General features: G+C 44.2%; 2 protein-coding genes across 2 annotated transcripts in view; both read left to right on the top strand.

Moving 5' to 3' along the window:
* LOC145337231 (zinc-binding protein A33-like) overlaps nt 1-23,339 on the top strand; it is a 129,706-nt gene that overhangs the window by 45,272 nt on the left and 61,095 nt on the right. The window lies entirely within an intron of this gene.
* LOC145337303 (butyrophilin subfamily 1 member A1-like) overlaps nt 1-23,339 on the top strand; it is a 55,667-nt gene that overhangs the window by 12,143 nt on the left and 20,185 nt on the right. The window contains 2 exon segments of the mRNA XM_080182101.1: nt 11,974-12,096; nt 14,689-14,721. Of these exon segments, the coding sequence (XP_080038227.1) occupies nt 11,974-12,096; nt 14,689-14,721 (156 nt within the window).

The following is a 23,339-nucleotide window of genomic DNA, read 5'->3' as shown; positions in this document are numbered from 1 at the left end:
AGAACAGCCAAAGCCCAGAAGCCAAGACTTCTCAACTTTTATCCCTCAGTCTCTCATTATTCAGGGTTTCTCTTATTTGGAAATAGTCTAAATTCACTTCTTCAATTGGCTGTGGAGTGCAATTCATCTTGTGTCACCCGCATCTGTAACTAAAGCCATATAGACGAAGGACAAATATTCATCCCTTTTCCCCTGGGTCCCTCCGAGTTTACATTCCATTACAAATACATTTTCTTCAGATACAGAGAAGCCATTCATAAAGCCACATACTCTTGTCAACAACGTTTTAACCATAATATTTGAAAAGTGTCCCTCTAATACAGAGCAATACAGGGGTTTGAAGTTTCATCCTAAGTTCAAACTACTTTAGCAATTCCTTCAAACTGATTTTTAAAAAACACCTGAACGTACTCTGGGCAATGAAGACAGTGTACAGCTACTCTGTGTAGGATGCAAAGGAACTGAAAGCTGTAAATCAATAAAATGATTCTGTTTCTCATAAACAACTGCCTTCCTGTAAAGAATTCAAACTAGCAGAAATTCAAACTGAATCATTTAGAAGATTTAAGGAATAAATTACACAGATATTACAGACCCTAAAAATAATAGAATAATCAAATTCTTACACAAACAACAGTCTTAACTGTCCTCAAGATGCCATACTCTGATAGTCCAAGACTAGAACAAAGGAACAAAGAAAATTACAACACAGGAACAGGCTCTTTGGCCCTCCGAGCCTGCACTGACCATGCTGCCCGACTGAACTAAAGCCCCCTACCCTTCCACATAGGGGACCACATCTCTCTGTCCCCATCTTCCTCATACATTTGTCATGATGCCCCTTAAAAGTAACTATCATATCTGCTTCCACTACCTCCCCTGGCAGTGAGTTCCAGGCACCCATCTCCCTCTGTGTAAAAGAAAACTTGCCTTGTACATCTCCTTTAAACATTGCCCCTCGCACCTTAATCATATGCCCTGAGTAATTGACTCTTCCATCATGGGAAAAAGCTTCTGACTATCCACTCTGTCCATGCCTCTCATAATCTTGTAGACTTCTATCAGGTCACCCCTCAACCTCTGTTGTTCCATTGAGAACAAATCAAGTTTCTCCAACCTCTCCTCATAGCTAATGCCCTCCATGCCAGGCAACATCCTCGTAAATCTTTTCTGTACCCTCTCCAAAGCCTCCACATGCTTCTGATAGCGTGACAACCAGAGTTGAACACTATATTCCAAGTGCAGCCTAACTGAGGTTCTATAAAGCTGCAACATGACTTGCCAAATTTTAAACTCAATGCCCCCGCCAATGAAGGCAAGCATGCTGTAATGCTTTCTTGACTACTTTCTCCACTTGCATTGCCACTTTCAGTGACCTGTGTGTCTGTACACCCAGATCCCTCTATCAATACTCTTAAGGGTTCTGCCATTTACTTTGTATCTCCCATCTGTATTAGACCTTCCAAAATGCATTATCTCACATTTTGTCTGGATTAAACTCCATCTGCCAGGGAAGATCTGGCAATGGGATCTTGGTCAACTGGACAATTGGGGTGAGGAGCAGCAGATGGAGTTTAATTCAGATAAACGTGAAGTGTTGGATTTTGGTAAGACAAACTAGGGAGGACTTAAACAGTTAATGGTAGGGTCTTGGGGAGTGTTGTCGAACAGAGAGATCTGGGGTGCAGGTACATAGTTCCTTGAAAGTGGCATCACAGGTAGACAGGGTGGTGAAGAAGACATTTGGCACACGTGCCTTCATTGGTCATAGCATTAAGTACAGGAGTTGGGATGCTATGTTCGAACTGTACAAGACATTGGTAAGGCCACGTCTGGAGTATTGCAAAAAAATTCTAGTTGCCCGGCTATTGATTTATTATTGTCACAGGTATTAGTATGTGGTGAAAAGTATTGTTTCTTGCTTGCTATACAGACAAAGCATACCATTTACTGAAAAGGAAAAGGTGCAGAATATAGTGTTACAGTCATAGCTAGGGTGTGGAGAAAGATCAGCTTAATATATGGTAGGTCCATTCAAAAGTCTGATGGCAGCAAGGAAGAAGCTGTTCTTGAGTCAGTTGGTAAGTGACCTCAGATTTTAGTATCTTTTTCCTGACAGAAGAAGGTGGGAGAGTGTATGTCCGGTGTGTGTAGGGTCCTTGATTATACTGGCTGCTTTGCTGAGGCAGCGGGAAGTGTAGACAGAGTCAATGGATGGGAGGCTGTTTTGCGTGATGGACTGGGTTTCATTCACAATCCTTTGTAGTTTCTTACGGTCTTGGACAGTGCAGGGTCATACCAGGCTGTGATACAACGGGAAAGAATGCTATCAGTGATGCCTCTGTAGAAGTTGGTGAGAGTTGATGTGTCAAATTTCCTTAGCCCCCTGAGAAAGTAAAGGTATTGGTCGGCTTTCTTAACTATAGTGTCGGCATGGGGGGACCAGGACAGGTTGCTGGTGATCTGGACACCTAGAAACTTGAAGCTCTTGACCATTTTCACTTCATCCCCACTAACGTAGACAGTGGCATGTTCTCCACTACGCTTTCTGAAGTTGGTGACTATCTCCTTTGTTTCGTTGACATTGAGGGAGAGATCAGTTCACCAGATTACCTATCTCTTTCTTATAATCTGTCTCATCTTTGTTTGAGATCTGATCCACCACATGGTGTCGTCAGCAAACTTGAAAATGGAGTTGGAGGGGAATTTGGCCACACAGTCAGAGGTGTATAAGGAGTAGTTCAGGAGAGGGGGCTCTGATATCCCAATGCCTGCGATGATGGGGAAGGTGGGCTTTAACTTTGATTTGAGATAAGGATGCTCCAATCCCTATGGAGCTGGCCTTGCCGGCATCTTTAGGTCCCACCCCTCAAAATAATGGCACAAAACATAACCACTGCTACTTTTTGCAGAAGTGTGGGACAATCTGGAGAGAAAACTTGCCTGTTCCTCTGGGGAGAAAGACACCGGTTTTCATTCAGTACCTGACACTTTAGCTGGAATTTTCCAGCTGTTTATTCCCTGTCGCCGCTGCCGGCAAAAATGGAGAATTTGGTGCTCGGCCAAATCTCCATTCACTGCAGCGGGATTAGAGAATCCCAGCTGTGAGTGAGTTCAGAGAATCCAGCCCTTTGCCATTTTTTGGGAAAATTCCACCCAAGCTCTTTCTCGCATCACTTCTGCATTTTGTGTTCAAAGCATTAACTTTGTGTCTGAGTCCTTGTACAATCAACCCATGAAAAAATGTCTACCCATTGTCTACATTATCCATACCTGTCTAATTTTGTATATTCTTATCAAATCTTCTCTGAATCTTCAAAGAGAACAATCCCAGCTTCTCCAACCTTGCCTTGCAGTTAAAATCATCTGGTAAATCTCCTCCACACACTCGAGGACCCTCACATCCTTCACAAACTGTTGGGAACCAGAACAGGATGCAGTGCTGTAGTTGGGGCCTAACCAGGGCTTTAGAAATGTTCAGCATAACTTTTTTATTCAGTACCTCAATATATTGAAGTTCAAGATCCCAAATCCTTTTCTCACAGCTCTCTTATTTGTCCTGCTACATTCAAAGATCCAAACACATCAACTCCCCTTTCCCTCTGTCCCTGTGCAATCTTTAGAGTTGCCTCTCTTTATCCTTCTGCCAAAATATATCACTTCATACTTCTCTGAATTCCAACTGCTAGTCATTTGTCAGTCTGTTAGCCTGTTTATGTCCCAGTCCAATGGATTGATATTAGCCTCACTGTCAGATGCACCTCTGAATTTGATAAAATCGGCAAATTTTGAAAATTTACTCTGCATTGGTATTCCAATTTCTAAATCCATATACATCAAAAAAACCAATGGTTATCTTACTGAGCAAAACCACTGCCTATCCTCCAATCTGAAAAGGAACCATGGGCCTGATTTTACCATTGCATTGCACTCATTTTCAGATGTGAAAACATGGTAAACATAAGAACATAAGAAATAGGAGCAGGACTAGGCCACCTAGCCCTTCGAGCCTGCCCCGCCATTCAATAAGATCATGGCTGATCTGTCGTGGCTCAGTTCCACATTCCCGCCCTCTCCCCATAACCCTTAATCCCCTCGCTTATCAAAAACCCATCAACCCGCGTCTTAAAAATATTTAGCAAGGTAGCCTCCACCACTTCAACGGGCAGAGAATTCCAGAGATTCACCACCCTTTGAGTGAAGAAGTTCCTCCTCAACTCCGTTCTAAACCGCACCCCCCTTTATCTTGAGGCTGTGCCCCCTAGTCCTACTGTCCTTTCTGAGCGGGAAGAGTCTCTCCACCTCTATCCTATCCATCCCATTCATCATCTTATACGTCTCAATGAGATCTCCCCTCATTCTTCTAAACTCTAACGAGTACAAGCCTAGTTTATTCAGCCTCTCGTCATAGCTCAACCCCCTCAACTCCGGCATCAGCCTAGTAAACCTCCTCTGCACTCCCTCCAAGGCCAAAATATCCTTGTGTAAGTACGGCGCCCAAAACTGCACACAGTACTCCAGCTGCGGCCTCACCAATGCCCTATACAGCCGCAGCAAGACCTCCCTACTTTTATATTCAATCCCCCTCGCTATGAAGGCCAGCATCCCATTCGCCTTCCTGACCACCTGCTGCACCTGCAAGCTGGGTTTTTGCGACTCATGCACAAGGACCCCGAGGTCCCTCTGCACCGTCGCCTGCTGCAGTTTTTCGCCACGTAAGTAATAATCCTTCCTACCATTATTCCTACCAAAGTGGACCACCTCACACTTGCCAACATTAAATTCCATTTGCCAGTTCCTGGCCCATTCGCCCAGCCTATCTAGATCCTTCTGTAGACTCTCCACACCCTCCGCGCAATTTGCCGTTCCACCAATCTTGGTGTCATCAGCAAATTTCGACACCATACACTCGGTTCCCTCCTCCAGATCATCTATATAAATGGTAAAAAGCTGAGGCCCCAGCACCGACCCCTGGGGCACTCCACTAGTCACCATCCGCCAATCCGAATAGCACCCATTGACCCCCACTCTCTGCCTCCTATTTGACAACCAATCCTCTATCCACGCTAACACCCTACCCCCAACTCCATGTCCCCTGACCTTCTGCAATAACATCTTGTGAGGTACCTTGTCAAACGCCTTCTGAAAATCAAGAAAGACCACATCCACTGGCTCTCTTCTATCCACCGCCCTAGACACATCCTCATAGAACTCCAGTAAATTTGTCAGACACGACTTCCCTTTCACGAAACTGTGCTGCGTCTGCTCTATCAAGCAATTCCCCTCAAGATGCCTCGCTATCTCCTCCTTGATAATGGATTCTAACATTTTACCTACAACAGACGTTAAACTAACTGGCCTATAATTCCCTGCCTTTTGCCTGGCACCCTTCTTAAACAACGGCGTAACATTAGCCGTTTTCCAATCTTCCGGCACTTCCCCAGAATCCAGCGACGTCTGGAAAATAACCACCAAGGCATCCACTATCACCTCCGCCATTTCTTTCAGAACCCTCGGATGCATTCCATTCGGTCCTGGGGACTTGTCCACAATCAGCCCCTCCAGTCTGTCGAGCACCGCCTCTCTAGTAACAGTAATGTCATCGAGACCCTCCAGTCCTACCACCTTTCCATCTCTAACACCCGGCAAATTATTCACGTCCTCCTCCGTGAAGACCGAAACAAAAAAGTTATTCAATACCTTAGCCATATCCCCATCCCCTAAAGTCGGGCGTAAGACGAATAGTGTAATCCGTGCCTGCTTCCATGCCGGTTCCCCCTTTATCATGGCCTGACAATTCACATACATTTAAATTGATTAATGGGCTGCATTTCCCCCTTTACCAACGTGTTCACCCATCGGTGTGAAACAGACCTGCTTCATATAAATCCGATTCGGGCGCTCCAGTTAGTGAGGGGGTCAGTGTCGAGCGTGCAGCGGCTCTCTGCGATCAGCTGGGAGGGAGGAGCAGCTGCCACACTGCCTGAGATCAGTGGAAGGGAAGGGGGGGGGGTCCGCTGCCACTCTGCCTGAGATTGGTGGGGGTGGGGGAGGGGTAAAGAGGAGGAGAGACCTGAGATCGGTCTGGGGGAGGGTGGGTGGAGAAGGGGTTCAGTAATGTTGTGGGGTGGGGCAATGTCTGTGGCGGCCAGGGGGAGGTATTATCCAGCCCGGGAGGGATGTGGCAGGGGAGCATTGGAGGAAATGACATTCCATTGTTTTTGTTTTCTGCGCAGTTGGAGGTGCCGATCGGAACTGTAGGGTTTCGGGTGGGTTCAGCCCCACCCACAGGCTTCTACAGTGAGATATTTTTGTCGGCAGAGTGTGTATCGGGGCACCTCAGAACGGGTCTAAAAGTCAAATTTGAAACACTGCCTGTTTCAAGTCCATCCAACACTTAGAATCAAAATGGTAAAATAAAGCCCCCATATCCCACCACTCACTGGTTTCTGTCCTGAAGCCATTTATAAAAATCCGAGCTGAGACTTACCCTCCAATTCTGTGCAGCTCAGTTTTGTTAACCAGCCTTTTACTTTGTGAAACATTTTATTATAATCCTTACAGGTGACATCTCTTGCCTTCCCTTCGTTAAGGTTGTTTGTTAATGCATCAAGAAATTTAATTAGATTGATCAAGCGTGACCTGTCCTTTACAAAACTGTGCTGACTTTCTTTATTTCACTCAAACCTTTCCGTGTCTGGTCATTTTTTCCTGATTATTCACCAAAATCTTGCTGCCGTTTACCCTGGCAGGATCTTCCAGTCCTGCCGATCGCGCACACCCCCACTGTGGGTCTCCCGGCAACAAGGGATGCATTAATTGGGAAAACCCTTTAACGACAGTGGGGCCAGAAGATCCCACCCCGGCAGTGACCGGTGCACTGCCTCCCACTGCCATGGAACACACCCCGGAGGATGAAAATCCTGCCCATTGTTTCTAAAACCTTATCCACCATAAATATTAAAGTGATCAGTCTGTAATTCCAAACACTGTCTGTCATCCTTCCCTGAACCAGGCTGTTATATTTGTCACTCTCTATTCCTCTGACACTATCCCTGTATCTTGGAGAGTTTATGAAAAATATTTCAACTACCTCCATCTCCACTTCCTCCAGCAGCCGCAGTTTCAAGCGATCCGAATCAGGTAACTCATCCATTTGACCATAGTCAGCCTTTCCAGTACACTCCTCCTATCAATTTTCACCCCATCCATTACCTCTTTCTCAGTAAACACTGATACTCATCAAGTATTTTCACTTTGCCCTGTATCTCTGTGTGTGTGTCACCCTCTTTGACCCGAATAGGCCCCACATTTTCCTCTTCCTCCCTGTTTACTATTTATATGCCTGTCAAAGATTTTTGGTTCCCTTTTGGGTTAACTGATATTCTATTCTCATATTCTGTCTTTGCCAGTCTTATTTTCCTCATCAATTCCTCTCTCAACTTTATATTTGGCCTGGCCCTCACCTGAAGAGTTCACCTGGACCTCTTTGATTTTGGTCCAGCAGCTTCTCAAACTCTCTCCTCATCTTTGGCCCCTTTAAAGATTCCCCATTATTCTGTTTGAGATTTTCCTGACTGTCTTTGATTCTATTTTACTCGGGCGAGCTCCCTTCTCATCCTATTCAAATAACCCTCTTTTTAGAAGTTTCACTTTAGTTTGTTTCTTGCTCTTCTCCATCACAAATCTAAACCTTTTGTTACAATGGTCACTTTCACACAAATGTAAAGACATTTGGTCCACTTGTGCCACCTCACTCCCCAGCACCAGATCCAGCAATCCCACCTTTCCGGTTGGACTGAGAAATACCGATCAAGGAAATTTTCCTGAACACACTTCAGAAATTCCTCCACGTCCTTTTCTCCTTTATGTTTGTATAATTCCAATGGATATTTTGGGTAATAAAATCTCCCAAATCACTACTCCCTGGTTTTAACATCCTTCTTAATTATTTTTTACTTTAAGAACATAAGAAATAGGAGCAGGAGTAGGCCATCTAGCCCTTCGAGCCTGCCCCGCCATTCAATAAGATCATGGCTGATCTGTCGTGTCTCAGTTCCACATTCCCGCCCTCTCCCCATAACCCTTAATCCCCTCTCTTATCAAAAACCCATCAACCCGCGTCTTAAAAATATTGAGCGAGGCAGCCTCCACCACTTCAACGGGCAGAGAATTCCAGAGATTCACCACCCTTTGAGTGAAGAAGTTCCTCCTCAACTCCGTTCTAAACCGCTCCCCCTTTATCTTGAGGCTGTGCCCCCTAGTCCTACTGTCCTTTCTGAGCGGGAAGAGTCTCTCCACCTCTATCCTATCCATCCCATTCTTCATCTTATACGTCTCAATGAGATCTCCCCTCATTCTTCTAAACTCTAACGAGTACAAGCCTAGTTTATTCAGCCTCTCCTCATAGCTCAATCCCCTCAACTCCGGTATCAGCCTAGTAAACCTCCTCTGCACTCCCTCCAAGGCCAAAATATCCTTGCGTAAGTACGGTGACCAAAACTGCACACAGTACTCCAGCTGCGGCCTCACCAATGCCCTATATAGCCGCAGCAAGACCTCCCTACTTTTATATTCAATCCCCCTCGCTATGAAGGCCAGCATCCCATTCGCCTTCCTGACCACCTGCTGCACCTGCAAGCTGGGTTTTTGCGACTCATGCACAAGGACCCCGAGGTCCCTCTGCACCGTCGCCTGCTGCAGTTTTTCGCCACGTAAGTAATAGTCCTTCCTACCATTATTCCTACCAAAGTGGACCACCTCACACTTGCCAACATTAAATTCCATTTGCCATTTCCTGGCCCATTTGCCCAGCCTATCTAGATCCTTCTGCAGACTCTCCACACCCTCCGCACAATTTGCCATTCCCCCAATCTTGGTGTCATCAGCAAATTTCGACACCCTACACTCGGTTCCCTCCTCCAGATCATCTATATAAATGGTAAAAAGCTGAGGCCCCAGCACCGACCCCTGGGGCACTCCACTAGTCACCATCTGCCAATCCGAATAGCACCCGTTGACCCCCACTCTCTGCCTCCTATTTGACAACCAATCCTCTATCCACGCTAACACCCTACCCCCAACTCCATGTCCCTCGACCTTCTGCAATAACCTCTTGTGAGGTACTTTGTCAAACGTCTTCTGAAAATCCAGAAAGACCACATCCACCGGCTCTCCTCTATCCACCACCCTAGACACATCCTCATAGAACTCCAGTAAATTTGTCAGACACGACTTCCCTTTAATGAAACCGTGCTGCGTCTGCTCTATCAAGCAATTCCCTTCAAGATGCCTCGCAATTTCCTCCTTAATGACGGATTCTAACATTTTACCTACCACAGACGTTAAACTAACCGGCCTATAATTCCCCGCCTTTTGCCTGGCACCCTTCTTAAACAACGACGTAACATTAGCCGTTTTCCAATCCTCCGGCACTTCCCCGGAATCCAGCGACGTCTGGAAAATAACCACCAAGGCATCCACTATCACCTTCGCCATTTCTTTCAGAACCCTCGGATGCATTCCATCCGGTCCTGGCGACTTGTCCACAATCAGCCCCTCCAGTCTGTCGAGCACCGCCTCTCTAGTAACAGTAATGTCATTAAGACCCTCCAGTCCTACCACCTTTCCATCGCTAACACCCGGCAAATTATTCACGTCCTCCTCCGTGAAGACAGAAACAAAAAAGTTATTCAATACCTTAGCCATATCCCCATCCCCTACCACTAGGTCCCCTTTCTCATCCTCTAAAGGACCAACGTTCACCCTAGCCAGCCTCTTCCTTTTTATATATTTATAAAAACTCTTGCTATCCTTTTTTATATTAAGCGCTAGCCAGCTTCATAGTTTCTCCTACCCTTCTTTATCAACTTCTTTGTCAATCTTTGTTGACATTTAAACCTCTCCCAATCCTCTTCTCGCCCACTACTCTTAGCTACTCTAAATTCCTCCGCTTTTAGTTTAACACTTTCCTTCACCTCCTTTGTTATCCACGGCTTATTACCTCTCCTCCTACTGTCCTTTTTGACCATCGGAATAAATTTCTGCTGAGCACCAAGAAAGATCTCCTTAAAGATCCTCCACTGCTCCTCAGCAGACCCTCCCTCCAACGTGCTCCCCCAGTCAACATTCGCCAATTCTTCTCTCATCCTACCGTACTCCCCTCTATTCAAACAACGTACGCGTGTCCGGGAACCCACTTTCTCCTCCTCCATCTGCACCAGAAACTCCGCCATACAATGATCACTCTCCCCAAGAGGATCCTTCACCGCAAGGTCCCTAATTCTACCCGCCTCATTACATAACATCAGATCCAAGATAGCTCGCTCCCTCGTCAGCTCCAACACACACTGTTCCAGGAAACTATCCCGGCAGCATTCCAAGAACTCCTCCTCGATCCCACCGCGTCCAACATGGGTCGACCAATCAATATGCAGATTGAAATCCCCCATAACTACGGCCGTCCCATTCCTGCACGCCGCACTTATTTGCGCGTTAACAGCCCGCCCCACCTCCAGATCATTATTCGGGGGCCTATAGACAACACCCACCAGCATCTTCCTCCCTTTGCTGTTCCTAATCTCCACCCACAACGATTCCACGTTCTGCTCCTTGGCTCCAATATCATCCCTTGCTACCACCGTGATGCTATCCTTAATCAGCAGAGCTACGCACCCCCCTTTTCCTCCCGCCTATCCTTCCTAAACACTTGATAGCCCTGTACATTCAGCTCCCCGTTCCTGTCACCTTGCAGCCACGTCTCTGTAATGGCCACCAGGTCGTATCCATTTGTGTCGATCTGCGCCACCAGCTCATCCACTTTATTCCGAATGCTTCGTGCATTCAGATAAAGTGCCTTCATCCCAGCCTTCACCTGGACCCTATTTGCCAGAACGCCACCAACCATACTCACGCCCCCTACTCCCTTTATTATTGGGACATCCTCAGCCTCTTCCCTTACCTGTACCCTCTCCTTAACTTTAGACCTCGTAACGTCACCTACCCTCGCACCAGCCTTTGAACAAGAACAACAAAGAACAGTACAGCACAGGAACAGGCCCTTCAGCCCATCAATCCTGTGTCAATCATGTTGTCCTATCCAGACCAACCGCCTGTATCCCTGTATACCCCTCCTGTTCATGTGTCTATCCAGATAAGCCTTAAATGTCGTTAACGTGGCTGCCTCAACCACCTCACTTGGCAGTGCATTCCAGGCCCCCATCACCCTCTGTGTAAAATACTCCCCCCGCACATCTGCACTGAACCTTCCCCCCCTCCGCCTACCTTGAACTTGTGTCCCCTTGTAATTGACATTTCTGCCCTGGGAAAAAGCTTCTAACAGTTCACCTTATCAATTTTAATCAATCCCCTCATAATTTTATAGACTTCTATCCAGCTGTCTCAGCTTTCGTCTTTCCAGGGAGAACGATCCCAGTTTTTTCAACCTGTCCTCACAGCTAATACCTTCCATGCCAGGCAACATCCTGGTAAACCTTTCCTCCAAAGCCTCCACATCCTTCTGGTAGTGTGGTGACCAGAATTGGACACAGTATTCCAAATATGGCCAAACCAATGTTTTATATTACTGTAATTTGCCAACTCTTATACTCGATGCCCCGGCCAATGAAGGCAAGCATACCATGTGCTTTCTTCACCACCTTTTCCTTTGACATCACTAAAACTAGCAGGGGAGGGCCCAGTTTAACAAAGAGTTCCAGTCCCTAGACAATGAGAGACATCAGTGATAGTGATTGAAATGGACAGAGGCTCCATTCACATCAAATCATTTAGTAATCTGCTAGCTAATTTTTGGCAGTTCCAGTGGACTGTTGAAGTTATATCAGGATGCTGTCCAAACAACTTGAGCTTTCCATTTCATGTACTTTTACCACTTTTGAATACTCTAAAAGAACAGTTTTTCTGGTATATGTTGTGGATAATATCATTATTGTAATTCTGGTTTTTACTTCACAGGTGATATCTTCCCTGTTGCTCCTGTTTGGCCGGCGCCTTTGCTCGTCACCATTTGCCTTCTAATTGTAGCCATTTCTGGTATGATTTATTGGAGTGTGAAATACATAAAGCCACGCATAAAAGGTACTTTCTCAATGTAACAAAATTATATATAAATACAGTCCTGGAAATCCCATGGGGATTCTCTATTCTCCTGCTGTAGATTCAGTGGAAATGGCAGAAAAACTGTTTCAGTGAGAGCTCAGTTGGTCTTCCATCGAGATAAGAACAGCTCCGTGGAATGACAGGATTATACCCGTACCCGATAAAATTGAGGACATGTCACGGGAGAATGGTAGAAAGGCTATTTGGGTAACATTACAGCACCCACTCCACACCCCCCACCCCCCAAATCTGCCAGAGGGCTCCTGTTAATTTCTTTTCTGGATTTGTTTCAACGTTAAATGTTTGGGCTCACACTGGTGGGTGGTGGAGTGAACATTGAAATGGAAAATGGAGGAATAATTCAACTCACTTTGTCAAATGATTATAAATACTAATAATTGTATTTTAATAGCATTCAGCATAGAAACATAGAGAATAGGAACAGGAGTAGCCCGTTAGGCACTTGGAGCCTGTTCTGAGATTTAATATGACCATGGGCTGATCCTGTATCTCAATGCCACATTCCAGTACGCTCCCTTTACCCCTTGACATTTCATCTTCCCCTTATCAACCTTTGCACATAAACTTTTACCTGTGTTAATTTTGTTCAAAACAAGCCCACAATTGCACAATCCATTGTAAAATAAAATGTTTTCATGTTCTCCATTGAAGTATATTTTTCTTTACCTTTATCTACATTAAAATCGCTTGGCCTATTGACAAAATAATTGTCCTACACTGTATTCTGAACATGACATCAAGTAAAGCGTCTTCTGTATAGTTTCAGAATAGAATAAAGAATAAGGAAATAAGTGTGAACACTTTTGTCATGTATTATTACTTCTGTTACTTATTAATCCTTTCTATTCCTAAAGCTCCCAAAAATATTTATTAGCTCTTCATCTATTTTGCTGTTTATTTCCCTGTTAATTACAAGATGTACCACATAAGAACATAAGAAATAGGAGCAGGAGTAGGCCATCTAGCCCCTCGAGCCTGCCCCGCCATTCAACAAGATCATGACTGATCTGAAGTGGTTCAGTTCCACTTTCCCGCTTTCTCCCCATAACCCTTAATCCCCTTGCCTACCAAAAACCTATCTACCCGCGTCTTAAATATATTTAGCGAGGTAGCCTTCACCACTTCAACGGGCAGAGAATTCCAGAGTTTCACCACCCTTTGAGTGAAGAAGTTCCTCCTCAACTCTGTTCTAAACTGCCCCCCCTTATCTTGAGGCTGTGCCCTCTAGTCCTGCTGTCCTTTCTGAGCAGGAAGAATCTCTCCACCTCTACCCTATCCATCCCCTTCATCATCTTATACGTCTCAATAAGATCCCCCCTCATTCTTCTAAACTCTAACGAGTTCAAGCCCAGTCTATTCAGCCTCTCTTCATAGTTCAACCCCCTCAACTCTGGTATCAGCCTAGTGAACCTCCTCTGCCCTCCCTCCAAGGCCAAAATATCCTTGCGCAAGTGCGGTGACCAAAACTGCACACAGTACTCCAGCTGCGGCCTCACCAGTGCCCTGTACAGTTGCAGCAAGACCTCCCTGCTTTTATATTCAATCCCCCTCACTATGAAGGCCAGCATCCCATTAGACTTCCTGACCACCTGCTGCACCTGCAGACTGGGTTTTTGTGACTCGTGCACAAGGACCCCGAGGTCCCTCTGCACCGTAGCATGCTGCAGCTTTTCGCCCTTTAAATAGTAGTCCCTCCTACTATTATTCCTGCCAAAGTGGGTAACCTCACACTTGCCAACATTGTATTCCATCTTCCAGGTCCTCGCCCACTCGCTCAGCCTATCTAGGCCCCTCTGCAGAATTTCTACACCCTCTGCACAATTTGCTTTTCCACTTATCTTTGTGTCATCAGCAAATTTCGACACCCTACATTCAGCTCCCTCCTCCAGATCATCTATATAAATGGTAAATAGCTGAGGCCCCAGCACCGATTCCTGGGGCACTCCACTAGTCACCAACCGCCAATCCGAATAGCACCCATTGACACCTTCTCTCTGCCTCCTATTTGACAGCCAATCCTCTATCCACACTAACACCTTACCCCCAACTCCATGCCCCCTAACCTTCTGTAACAACAAACTCTGTGTATTAGATTCTTTGGGTCTGGGATTTGCCACAGTCTTTACCTTTTAGAGTGATAGGGTCAATGTACACATCATGCCTTTGATTACTTGATACTCCATAATATCCATCTATCTATCCTTTAAATAACTGGTTTGGACTTTATATAATTTCACCAAAACTGAAGTAAAATAATTATTCAATTATCTATGTTCTGTTTATTCAGACCTGTTACCCTCACTTGAATTTGGTTCTTTCCTCCCTCCCCCTTTCTCTGTCTCTGTTTAAAACCTGTTAAATCTCTATTATTTCCAGCTCTGATGAAAGGACATCTTCCTGTTTCTCTCTCCATAGCTTCCACCTGACTCACTGGGTATTTCCAGCAGTTTTTGTTTTTATTTCCAGTTTCCAGCGTCTGTAATATTTTGCTTTTGATTTAATGAAGTTTTCTAACATTCAAAACAATGGTTTTCTTTATATTTTTTACAGAGCTCGAACTTCGGAAATTCATCGTCGAACTTGGTAAGAGTTCAATATTGAAATATTCACATTTTGCAAAGTACATTTGTTTTGGGATTAGCTAATTATACATAATGATGATATGACTATGCTTTAACCCAAAGGTGAATAAACTGATCATCTTTAGAATGAGTGAACATTTCAATAATGATTGACATTTGATTTAAATATATTAGGTAGCAATTTCCAGGATCTTGTGCTGCCACAGGAGTTTCAGAAAGACCAAACAGACAATAAGAAAAACGTGTATGATTCTGGTCCAACCACATAAAAACACGGTGCTCACTAATCTCACACAGATGGAATTATTTTGACCATTCTGAGTTACATTGATAACATAATTTGTGGAAACCTGTGGGTACATAATGTTGTACACACACCAGATACAAGATAGAGTTTGGCCCAAAATTGTTTCGCACAAGACCATGATAGCCCAGTAGAGGATGGAGAATTACATCATTAATCTGATTTTGATTTGATTTATTACTGTCACATGTATTAGTATACAGTATAAAGTAGTGTTTCTTATGCACTATACAGACAAAGGATACTATACATAATGGAAAGATGGCAGAATGTAGTGTTACAATCATAGCTAGGGTGTAGAAAAAGATCAACTTAATGCGAGGTAGGTCCATTCAAAAGTCTGATGGCAGCAGGGAAGAAGCTGTTCTTGAGTTGGTTGGTGTGTATCCTCAGACTTTTGTATCTTTTTCCCAACAGAAGAAGATGGAAGAGAATATGTCTGGGGTGTGTGGGGTCCTTGATTATGCTGGCTGTTTTTTCAAGGCATTGGAAAGTTCAGACAGAGTCAATGGATGGGGGCTAGTTTGAGTGAAAGACTGGGCTTTGTTCACAACCCTTTGTAGTTTGTCACAGTCTTGGACAGAGCAGGAGCCATACCAAGCTGTGATACAACCATAAAGAATGCTTTCTATAGTGCATCTGTAAAAGTTGAGAGTCATAGTGGACATGCCAAATTTTTTAGTGTCCTGAGAAAGAGAGACATTTCTTAACTGTGGTGTTGGTGTGGAGGGACCAGGACAGGTTATTGGTGATCTTTCCCTTTGTTCTCCTTCATTTTGTTGACATTGAGGGAGAGATTAATGTTGTCGCACCAGTTCATCAAATTCTCCATCTCTTCCTTGCACTGTGTCTCGTCATTGTTTGAGATTCAACCCATAAAGGTGGCGTCATCAGCAAACTTGAAAATCGAGTTGGGGGGAAATTTGGCGATACAGTCAAAGGTGTATAAGGAGTATAGTAAGGGGCTGAAGGGACAGCCTTGTGGGGGACCGGTGTTAAGGATGATCGTAGAGGAACTGTTGTTGCCTATCCTTACTGATTGCGGTGTGTGGGTTAGGAAGTCTAGGATCCAGTCACAGAGGGAGGAGCTGAGCACCAGGCCATGGAGTTTGGAGATGAGCCCCATAGGGATAATGGTGTTAAAGAATGAGCTGTAGTCTACAAAAAAAAGCCTGTTATGTTAACTAGTTGCCCCATGGTTGCGTGTAAGGCCAGGGAGATGGCATCTGCTGTGGACCTGTTGCAGCGATAGACTGTCTGGGAGGCCGGAATTGATTTGTGCCATGACTTATCCAGCTGAAAATCTCTGCCAGATCCCAGGTTTAAAGGAGAATGTATTGGGCCACCCATTGTAACAAATAGACAGATTGCTGTAATGCAATTTAATTATTGAATACCTTTTGATTCAATCTTCTTTACAGCTGCACTGCCTTTTTTCTAATGTTTAGTGAGTTTATAAAGTAGAGAAAGTACTTCTATTTATGCAGGATCTTGTATGTCCGCAACACATCCCGAAACACTCCGTGTGTGTAATTGTGACAGACAATGGCTGAATTCTCCGGCCGTTTATGTTGGTGGGATCATACGGTCCCGCAGACAGTGCACCCCTGCCATGGGTTTCCCGGCAGTGTGGGATGGATTCAGTGGGAAATACCATCGACAGCAGCAGGACCAGAAGATCCCACTGCCGGCAAATGGCACAGCAGCTCCTGCTCTGACAGGGAGGCCAGAGAATCCCGTCCAATTTTTTGATGTCATGGTCCCACAAAAAGCAATGCGGTAATGTCTGGTTAATCTGTTTTTACTGGTGCTGATTGGGAGATAAATAAATATTTTCCAGAACACTGGCAGAACTCCCCTGCCGTTCTTTGAATAGTACCATGGAATTTGTTATAGAAACGAGAAGCAAGAGTAGGCCATTCAGCCCTTCGAGCCTGCTCTGCCACTTGTTGTGATCGTGGCTGATCATCAAATCCAATATCCCGATTCCCCCGCCCAAGTTTCCCCCCATATCCCTCGATCCCTTTAACTCCAAGAGCTATATCTAATTTCTTCTTGAAATCAGGCAATGTTTTGGTCTGAACTACACTGTGGAAATGAATTCCCCATTTGCCACAGTTGAATTTAGAAATGCCAGCTTTTCGTGGTTGGCATAAAATCTCATCTAAAAGCTGGTATTTCCAAAAATGTAATGCTCCATCAACACTGCAGTGAAATTTCAACTTGGATTATGCTCTAGATTATGTACTAGAGTTTTACAGCACAGAAAGAGGCCCTTTGGCCCATTGGGTCTCTGCCAGCCATCAAATACCAATCTATTCTAATCCCATTATCCAACACTTGGCCCGTAGCCTTGTAAGCTAAGATGTTTCAAGAGCTCATCTAAATGTTAAGGGGTCCCGCTGCTTCCACTGTTTCAGGTTCCAGATTCCCAACACCCTCTGGGTGAAAAGCTTTCCCTCCAATCTCCTCTAAATCTCCAGCTCCTTACCTTATCTATGCCCCCTTGTTACTAACCCCTTTACTGAGGGGAAAAGCATTGTCCTATCTATTTTGTATCTACCCTATCGATATCCCTCATAATTTTGTACATAAGAACATAAGAAATAGGAGCAGGAGTAGGCCATCTGGCCCTTCGAGCCTGCCCCGCCATTCAATAAGGTCATGGCTGATCTGTCGTGGCTCAGTTCCACATTCTTGCCCTCTCCCCATAACCCTTAATCCCCTCTCTTATCAAAAACCCATCAACCCGCGTCTTAAAAATATTTAGCGAGGCAGCCTCCACCACTTCAACGGGCAGAGAATTCCAGAGATTCACCACCCTTTGAGTGAAGAAGTTCTTCCTCAACTCCGTTCTAAACCGCTCCCCCCTTTATCTTGAGGCTGTGCCCCCTAGTCCTACTGTCTTTTCTGAGCGGGAAGAGTCTCTCCACCTCTATCCTATCCATCCCATTCATCATCAACACCTCGGTAAGGTCCCCCCTCAGCCGCCTTTGCTCTAAGGAAAACAACCACAGCCTATCCAGCCCCTCTTCATAGCTGAAATGCTCCAGCCCAGGCAACATCCTGGTGAATCTTCTCTGCACCCTCTCCAGTGAAATCAAATCCTTCCTCTAGTATGGTGGCCAGAACCGTACACCGTACTCTAGCTATGGCCTAACCAGTGTTTTATACAGCTCTATCATATTGCTCTTATATTCTGTGCCTCAGATAATAAAGGGAAGTATCCCATATGCCTCCTTAATCACATTATCTACCTGTCCTCTTGACTTTAGTGATCTTTGGACTTGATGCAGAGCATTTTGATTTTAGAGTGCAACCACACAGACAAATAATTCCTGTTGTAAGTTAAATATATCCATTTTACAGAGAACTCTGTCCATTGTGCTGTGGAACCTTGTTGGAATTGTTAGTAAGTTTAGAAAGGTTTTCTGTGGAAAACAGAAGAAAAAGAGTTCTATGTCAGATGTTTTGACTGACAGTACTAAAAGGTGATAAGGAGCCACAATGTGGGTTTTGAACCAGTTCAATGCAGATTTATTTTAAGAGCCATTGCCAGGATGAAGTCTAACAGAGATAAGAACCTGTGAATGACTCTGGTGATATCATGTGACCCATGACACAGATGAATTGCTTTACAATACATAACATCCCTCACCCTTTACTTCACTAGTCCGACAACAAACTTTTAAACATTAATGATTATCCCCGATGAACATCAGTTACATTGCCAAGTGCTATTGTCTACATATGTACAATTAATCTGAGAGTCTTTTTGGTGGACATTGACTCCATTTTGGTGAGATACAACATTCTGGAGTCTGATCTTTGACATCTTCGCTGGTCTGTTCCTCTCAATTATCAGGTACTTCATCTTGTGGAGTTGCTTTGCGTCAGCTTCCAGAGATTTTGGCTGTTCTACTGGAGTAGAATCTGAACTTGGTTCTGTAGTAATCTTTGGCTCAGAAATTTCTCAACCTTGGGTTTCTGACGTACTGATACCGTCTCCGCTAATTCACTTATTGAATCGAGGATTAGATTTGTGTGTCTCTGTCATATTCTCTCATAAGTTGCATTGAATAAGAAATCAGCCCTGTCTTCGCTGGGATGATTGCAGGTGCCACTTCTCACTTGCCAAGTAGTTTCTTCTCCTTGTTTTAAAATTATAAACATTTTGTTTTGATGTTTGTTCACAGTGAATAACTTGTGCTTGTTGTTGCTCTATTCCTGTAGAATCAGTAGATCAAATCCAGTTCTCAGTTTCCTTCTCAGGAATTTCTGGTGAATTTTGTGTGGTGAGATGAGCTGTGTTCCAATGGGACATGAGAAGCTTGTTTCCTCTCATGGATAATGGACCTTCTTCTTTGAAACATGACATGAAAGAATCCAGTGAGTGTACTAGCCTTTCTGCCAATCCGTGAGTGGATGGATGATATGTGTTGCATACCATTACCTTCAGGTAATCCACAAATTCCTGGGATGTGAAATGTGTCTCATTATCACTGACTAGTTGTTCGGTTTCCAAATCTTGCTAACAATGCACTCAACCTCTATATGGTTCTTTCCATCATGATGGATTTCATTCTCCTGCATTTGGGCTGCTTTGAATGCAGATCCACCAGGACAAGTAAAATGTAGCCTTCAGTGGATCCCACGGAGTGATATATATCCTCTACCAAGGTTGTTTTAGCCTGTCCCATGGGAGAAACGGTTGTAAGAGGTGGAGTATTCCATATTCTAGTGCATGACTGACATTGCCCCACTTTTTTTTCTATTTGTGAGGAAAGCCCAACCACTAAAAATAAACTTGTGCTCGCTCTTTTATCTGCACTGTTCCTGGATTCAGCTTTGTAAGCACGGAGGGATATCTCCCTGATAGCAATACTCCATTTTGGACAGTTAATTCAAGTTCTTTCATTATATGAGGACTGAATTCAGGATTCTTCTTTTGTTTGTTCAGTGACGTACCTCTTAATATCATGTCTGTGACCCTACTAATTACCAGGTTATTCCTTGTCTGCCTTTGCTACTGGGACATTCTCTACCTGGGAGAAATAAAATTTGCTGATGTAGCTGTCTCTTGGTTTTGGTTTTGTCTTGTAGTGGAAATACATTAGCTTGCTGTTCTGATCTCTAATACTTGATTTTGTAATTATGCGCTGATAGTATCAATGCCCAACATTATAGACAACTTGTGGGTAATAATGGAATGGAGCAAAAATAGTTGTCAATATCCTGGGGTCAGTTAATGAAGTAACTTGTTGGCCAGACAGGTACTGGTGAAATTGTTTAATGCCAAAAATGAGGGGCTCTTTCTCAAGTTGTGCAAAATTTTGTTCTGTGCTTAATAACATTCCTGATACAAATGCTATTGACAATGCCTCCTCAGTGGCCATAATGTGAGATGCAGTAGTCCCCACCCCGTAGGGTGGTGCATCACATAGAAACATAGAAGGTAGGAGTAGGAGAGGCCATTTGGCCCTTCGAGCCTGCTCCGCCATTCATTACGATCATGGCGAATCGTCCAACTCTTTAGCCTAATCCTGCTTTTTCCCAATAACCTTTGATCCCATTCACCCTTAGTGCCACCTCTTGAATACATTCAGTGTTTTGGCATCAACTACTTCCTGTGGTAATAAATTCCACAGGCTCATCACTCTTTGGTGCAGAAATGTCTCCTCACTGCCATCCTAAATGGTCTACCTGAATCCTCAGACTGTGACCCCCCTGGTTCTGGACTCCCCCACCATTGGGAACATCCCTCCTGCATCTACCCTGTCTAGTCCTGTTAGAATTTTATAATTCTCTGAGATACCCGCTCATTCCTCTGAACTCCAGCGGAAACAATCCTAATCTAGTCAATCTCTCCTCATACATTAGTTCTGCCATCGCCAGAATCAGCCTGTAAACCTTTGCTGCACTCCCTCGAGAGCAAGAACCTCCTTCCTCAGAAAAGGAGACCAAAACTGCACACAATAGTCTAGGTATGACTTCACCAAGGCCCCATATAGCTGCAACAACACATCCCTGCTCCTGATCTCAAAACTTCTCGCAATGAAGGCCAACATACAATTTCCCTTCTTTACTGCCTGCTGCATTTGCATGCTTATCTTCAGTGACTGGTGCACAAGGACACCCAGGACCCAGCCATTCAGGTAGTAATCTGTTTTTGCTTCCAGAGCAAATAACCTCACACTTATTCAAATTATACTGCATCTGCCACTGATTTATCCACTCACCCAACCTGTCCAGATCATTCTGAAGGGTCTCTGCATCCTGGTCACAGTTTACTCTCCCACCCAACTTGGTATCATTTGCAAACTTTGAGATGTCACATTTTGTTCCCTCATCCAAATCATTAATATATATTGTGAATAGCTGGGGTCCCAGCACCGATCCCTGTGACACCCCATTCGTTACCACCTGCCAATTTTAAAAGCACACATTAATTCCTACTCTTTGTTTCCTCTCTGCCAACCAGTTTTCAATCCATCTCAATATACTTCCCCCAGTCCCATGTGCTTTAATCTTGCACGATAATCTCTCATGCAGGACTTTGTCAAACTCTTTCTGAAAGTCCAAATATACTATATCAACTGGCTCCCCCTTGTCAACTCTACAGGTTACATCTTCAAAGAATTGCAACAGATTTGTCAAGCATGACATTCCTCTTTATAAATCCACTCTCTGTCTGATCCTGCCACTGCTTTCTAAATGCTCCGCTACAGAGTCCTTGATATGGATTTGAGAATTTTCCCTACTACCGATGTTAAGCTTACTGGCCTATAATTCCCTGTTTTCTCTCTACTTCCCTTTTTGAATATTGGAGTAACATTAGCTACCCTCCAATCTGCAGGGACTGTTCCAGAGTCTATACATTCCTGGAAGATAATCACCAATGCATCCACTATTTCTAGAGCCACTTCCTTAAGTACTCTGGGATGTAGATTATCAGGCCCTGGGGATTTATCTGCCTTCAATCCCATCAATTTTCCCAGCACTATTTCTCTACTAATATTGATCTCCTCCCTCAGTTCTTCCCTCTCACTAAATTTTGCATTCTCCGATGTGTCTGGATCTGATTTGTGTCCTCTTTTGTGAAGACAGAAACAAAGTATGGATTCAGTTACTCAGCCATTTCTTTGTCCCCTATTATACATTCCCCTGTTTCTGCCTGTAGGGGACCTACATTTGTCTTTACCAACCTCTTTCTCTTCACAAGCTGGTTAAATATTCAACTCTGGGTTACAGTGAACCAATATTGTTGTTTGCATGAGCATCCTTTAACTCCTTTGTATACACTTTCACATTTCTTTATCAATTGCATTGCTGGTTAGCACACAATAAATTATGAAGTGGCTTTGGTGCTATTGCAAGGTTTGGGATGAAATTCCTGCAATAATTGATTAGTCCTTAAAATGATCACAACTGTGACATGTTCTGTGGTCTTGGCACATCTAGCATCACTGTCATTTTCTAAGCTTCTTTGTGGAGGCCATCTGTGTCTATTACGTGACCAAAATAACTGATAGATGATTTGAAATATTCACATTTTTCTTTCTTTAGGCGGAGATAGTTTAAGTTTATTTATTAGTGTCACAAGTAGGCTTACATTAACACTGTAATGAAGTTACTGTGGAAATCCCCTATTCGCCATAATCCAGCGCCTGTTCAGGTCCACTGAGGGAGAATTTAGCATGGCCAATGCACCGAACCAGCACATCTTTCGGACTGTGAGAAGAAACCAGAGAACCCAGAAGAGAACATGCAGACTCCGCACAGTCACCCAGTTGGGAATCGAACCCGGGTTCCTGGCGCTATAAGGCAGCAGTGCTAACCACTGTTCCACGCCACCCAAGACGCTCCAGTATTTCCTCTAAGATTTGTGAATGTTCTTGTTCAGTCCTACACGTGAGTAGAATGTCATCCAAATAATTCTGGAGACCGTTGAGGTCACTTAAGATTTAGTCCATTGATCTCTGGAATATGGCTGGTGCCGATGTTATTCTGAATGGTAGGTGCTCATACTGGAATAATCCCTTGTGGGTAACAATCATTGAGACTCAGTTACCACCCTCATCTGGAGGCATGCTTGGCACAATCCATCTTACTCAACAGCTAACCACCAGCCAGTCCAGAGAATAAGTGTTTGATTAGTGGTAAGGGATACTGACCAACACACAGTACTGGACTTATCGTCGCCTTAAAGTCCCCATTGATTCATACAGAATCCTCAGATTTAATGACTGGGTGATTTGGGTTTTCATTGTTACAGGTTCAATCACTCTGTCCTTGATCTATTTTTTGGTTCTACT

The sequence above is a fragment of the Carcharhinus amblyrhynchos genome, unplaced genomic scaffold (genome assembly GCF_965287045.1).
Source record: "Carcharhinus amblyrhynchos unplaced genomic scaffold, sCarAmb.v2.hapA scaffold_45, whole genome shotgun sequence".
Lineage (NCBI taxonomy): Eukaryota > Metazoa > Chordata > Chondrichthyes > Carcharhiniformes > Carcharhinidae > Carcharhinus > Carcharhinus amblyrhynchos.
This window is presented reverse-complemented; position numbering and strand designations above follow the sequence as displayed.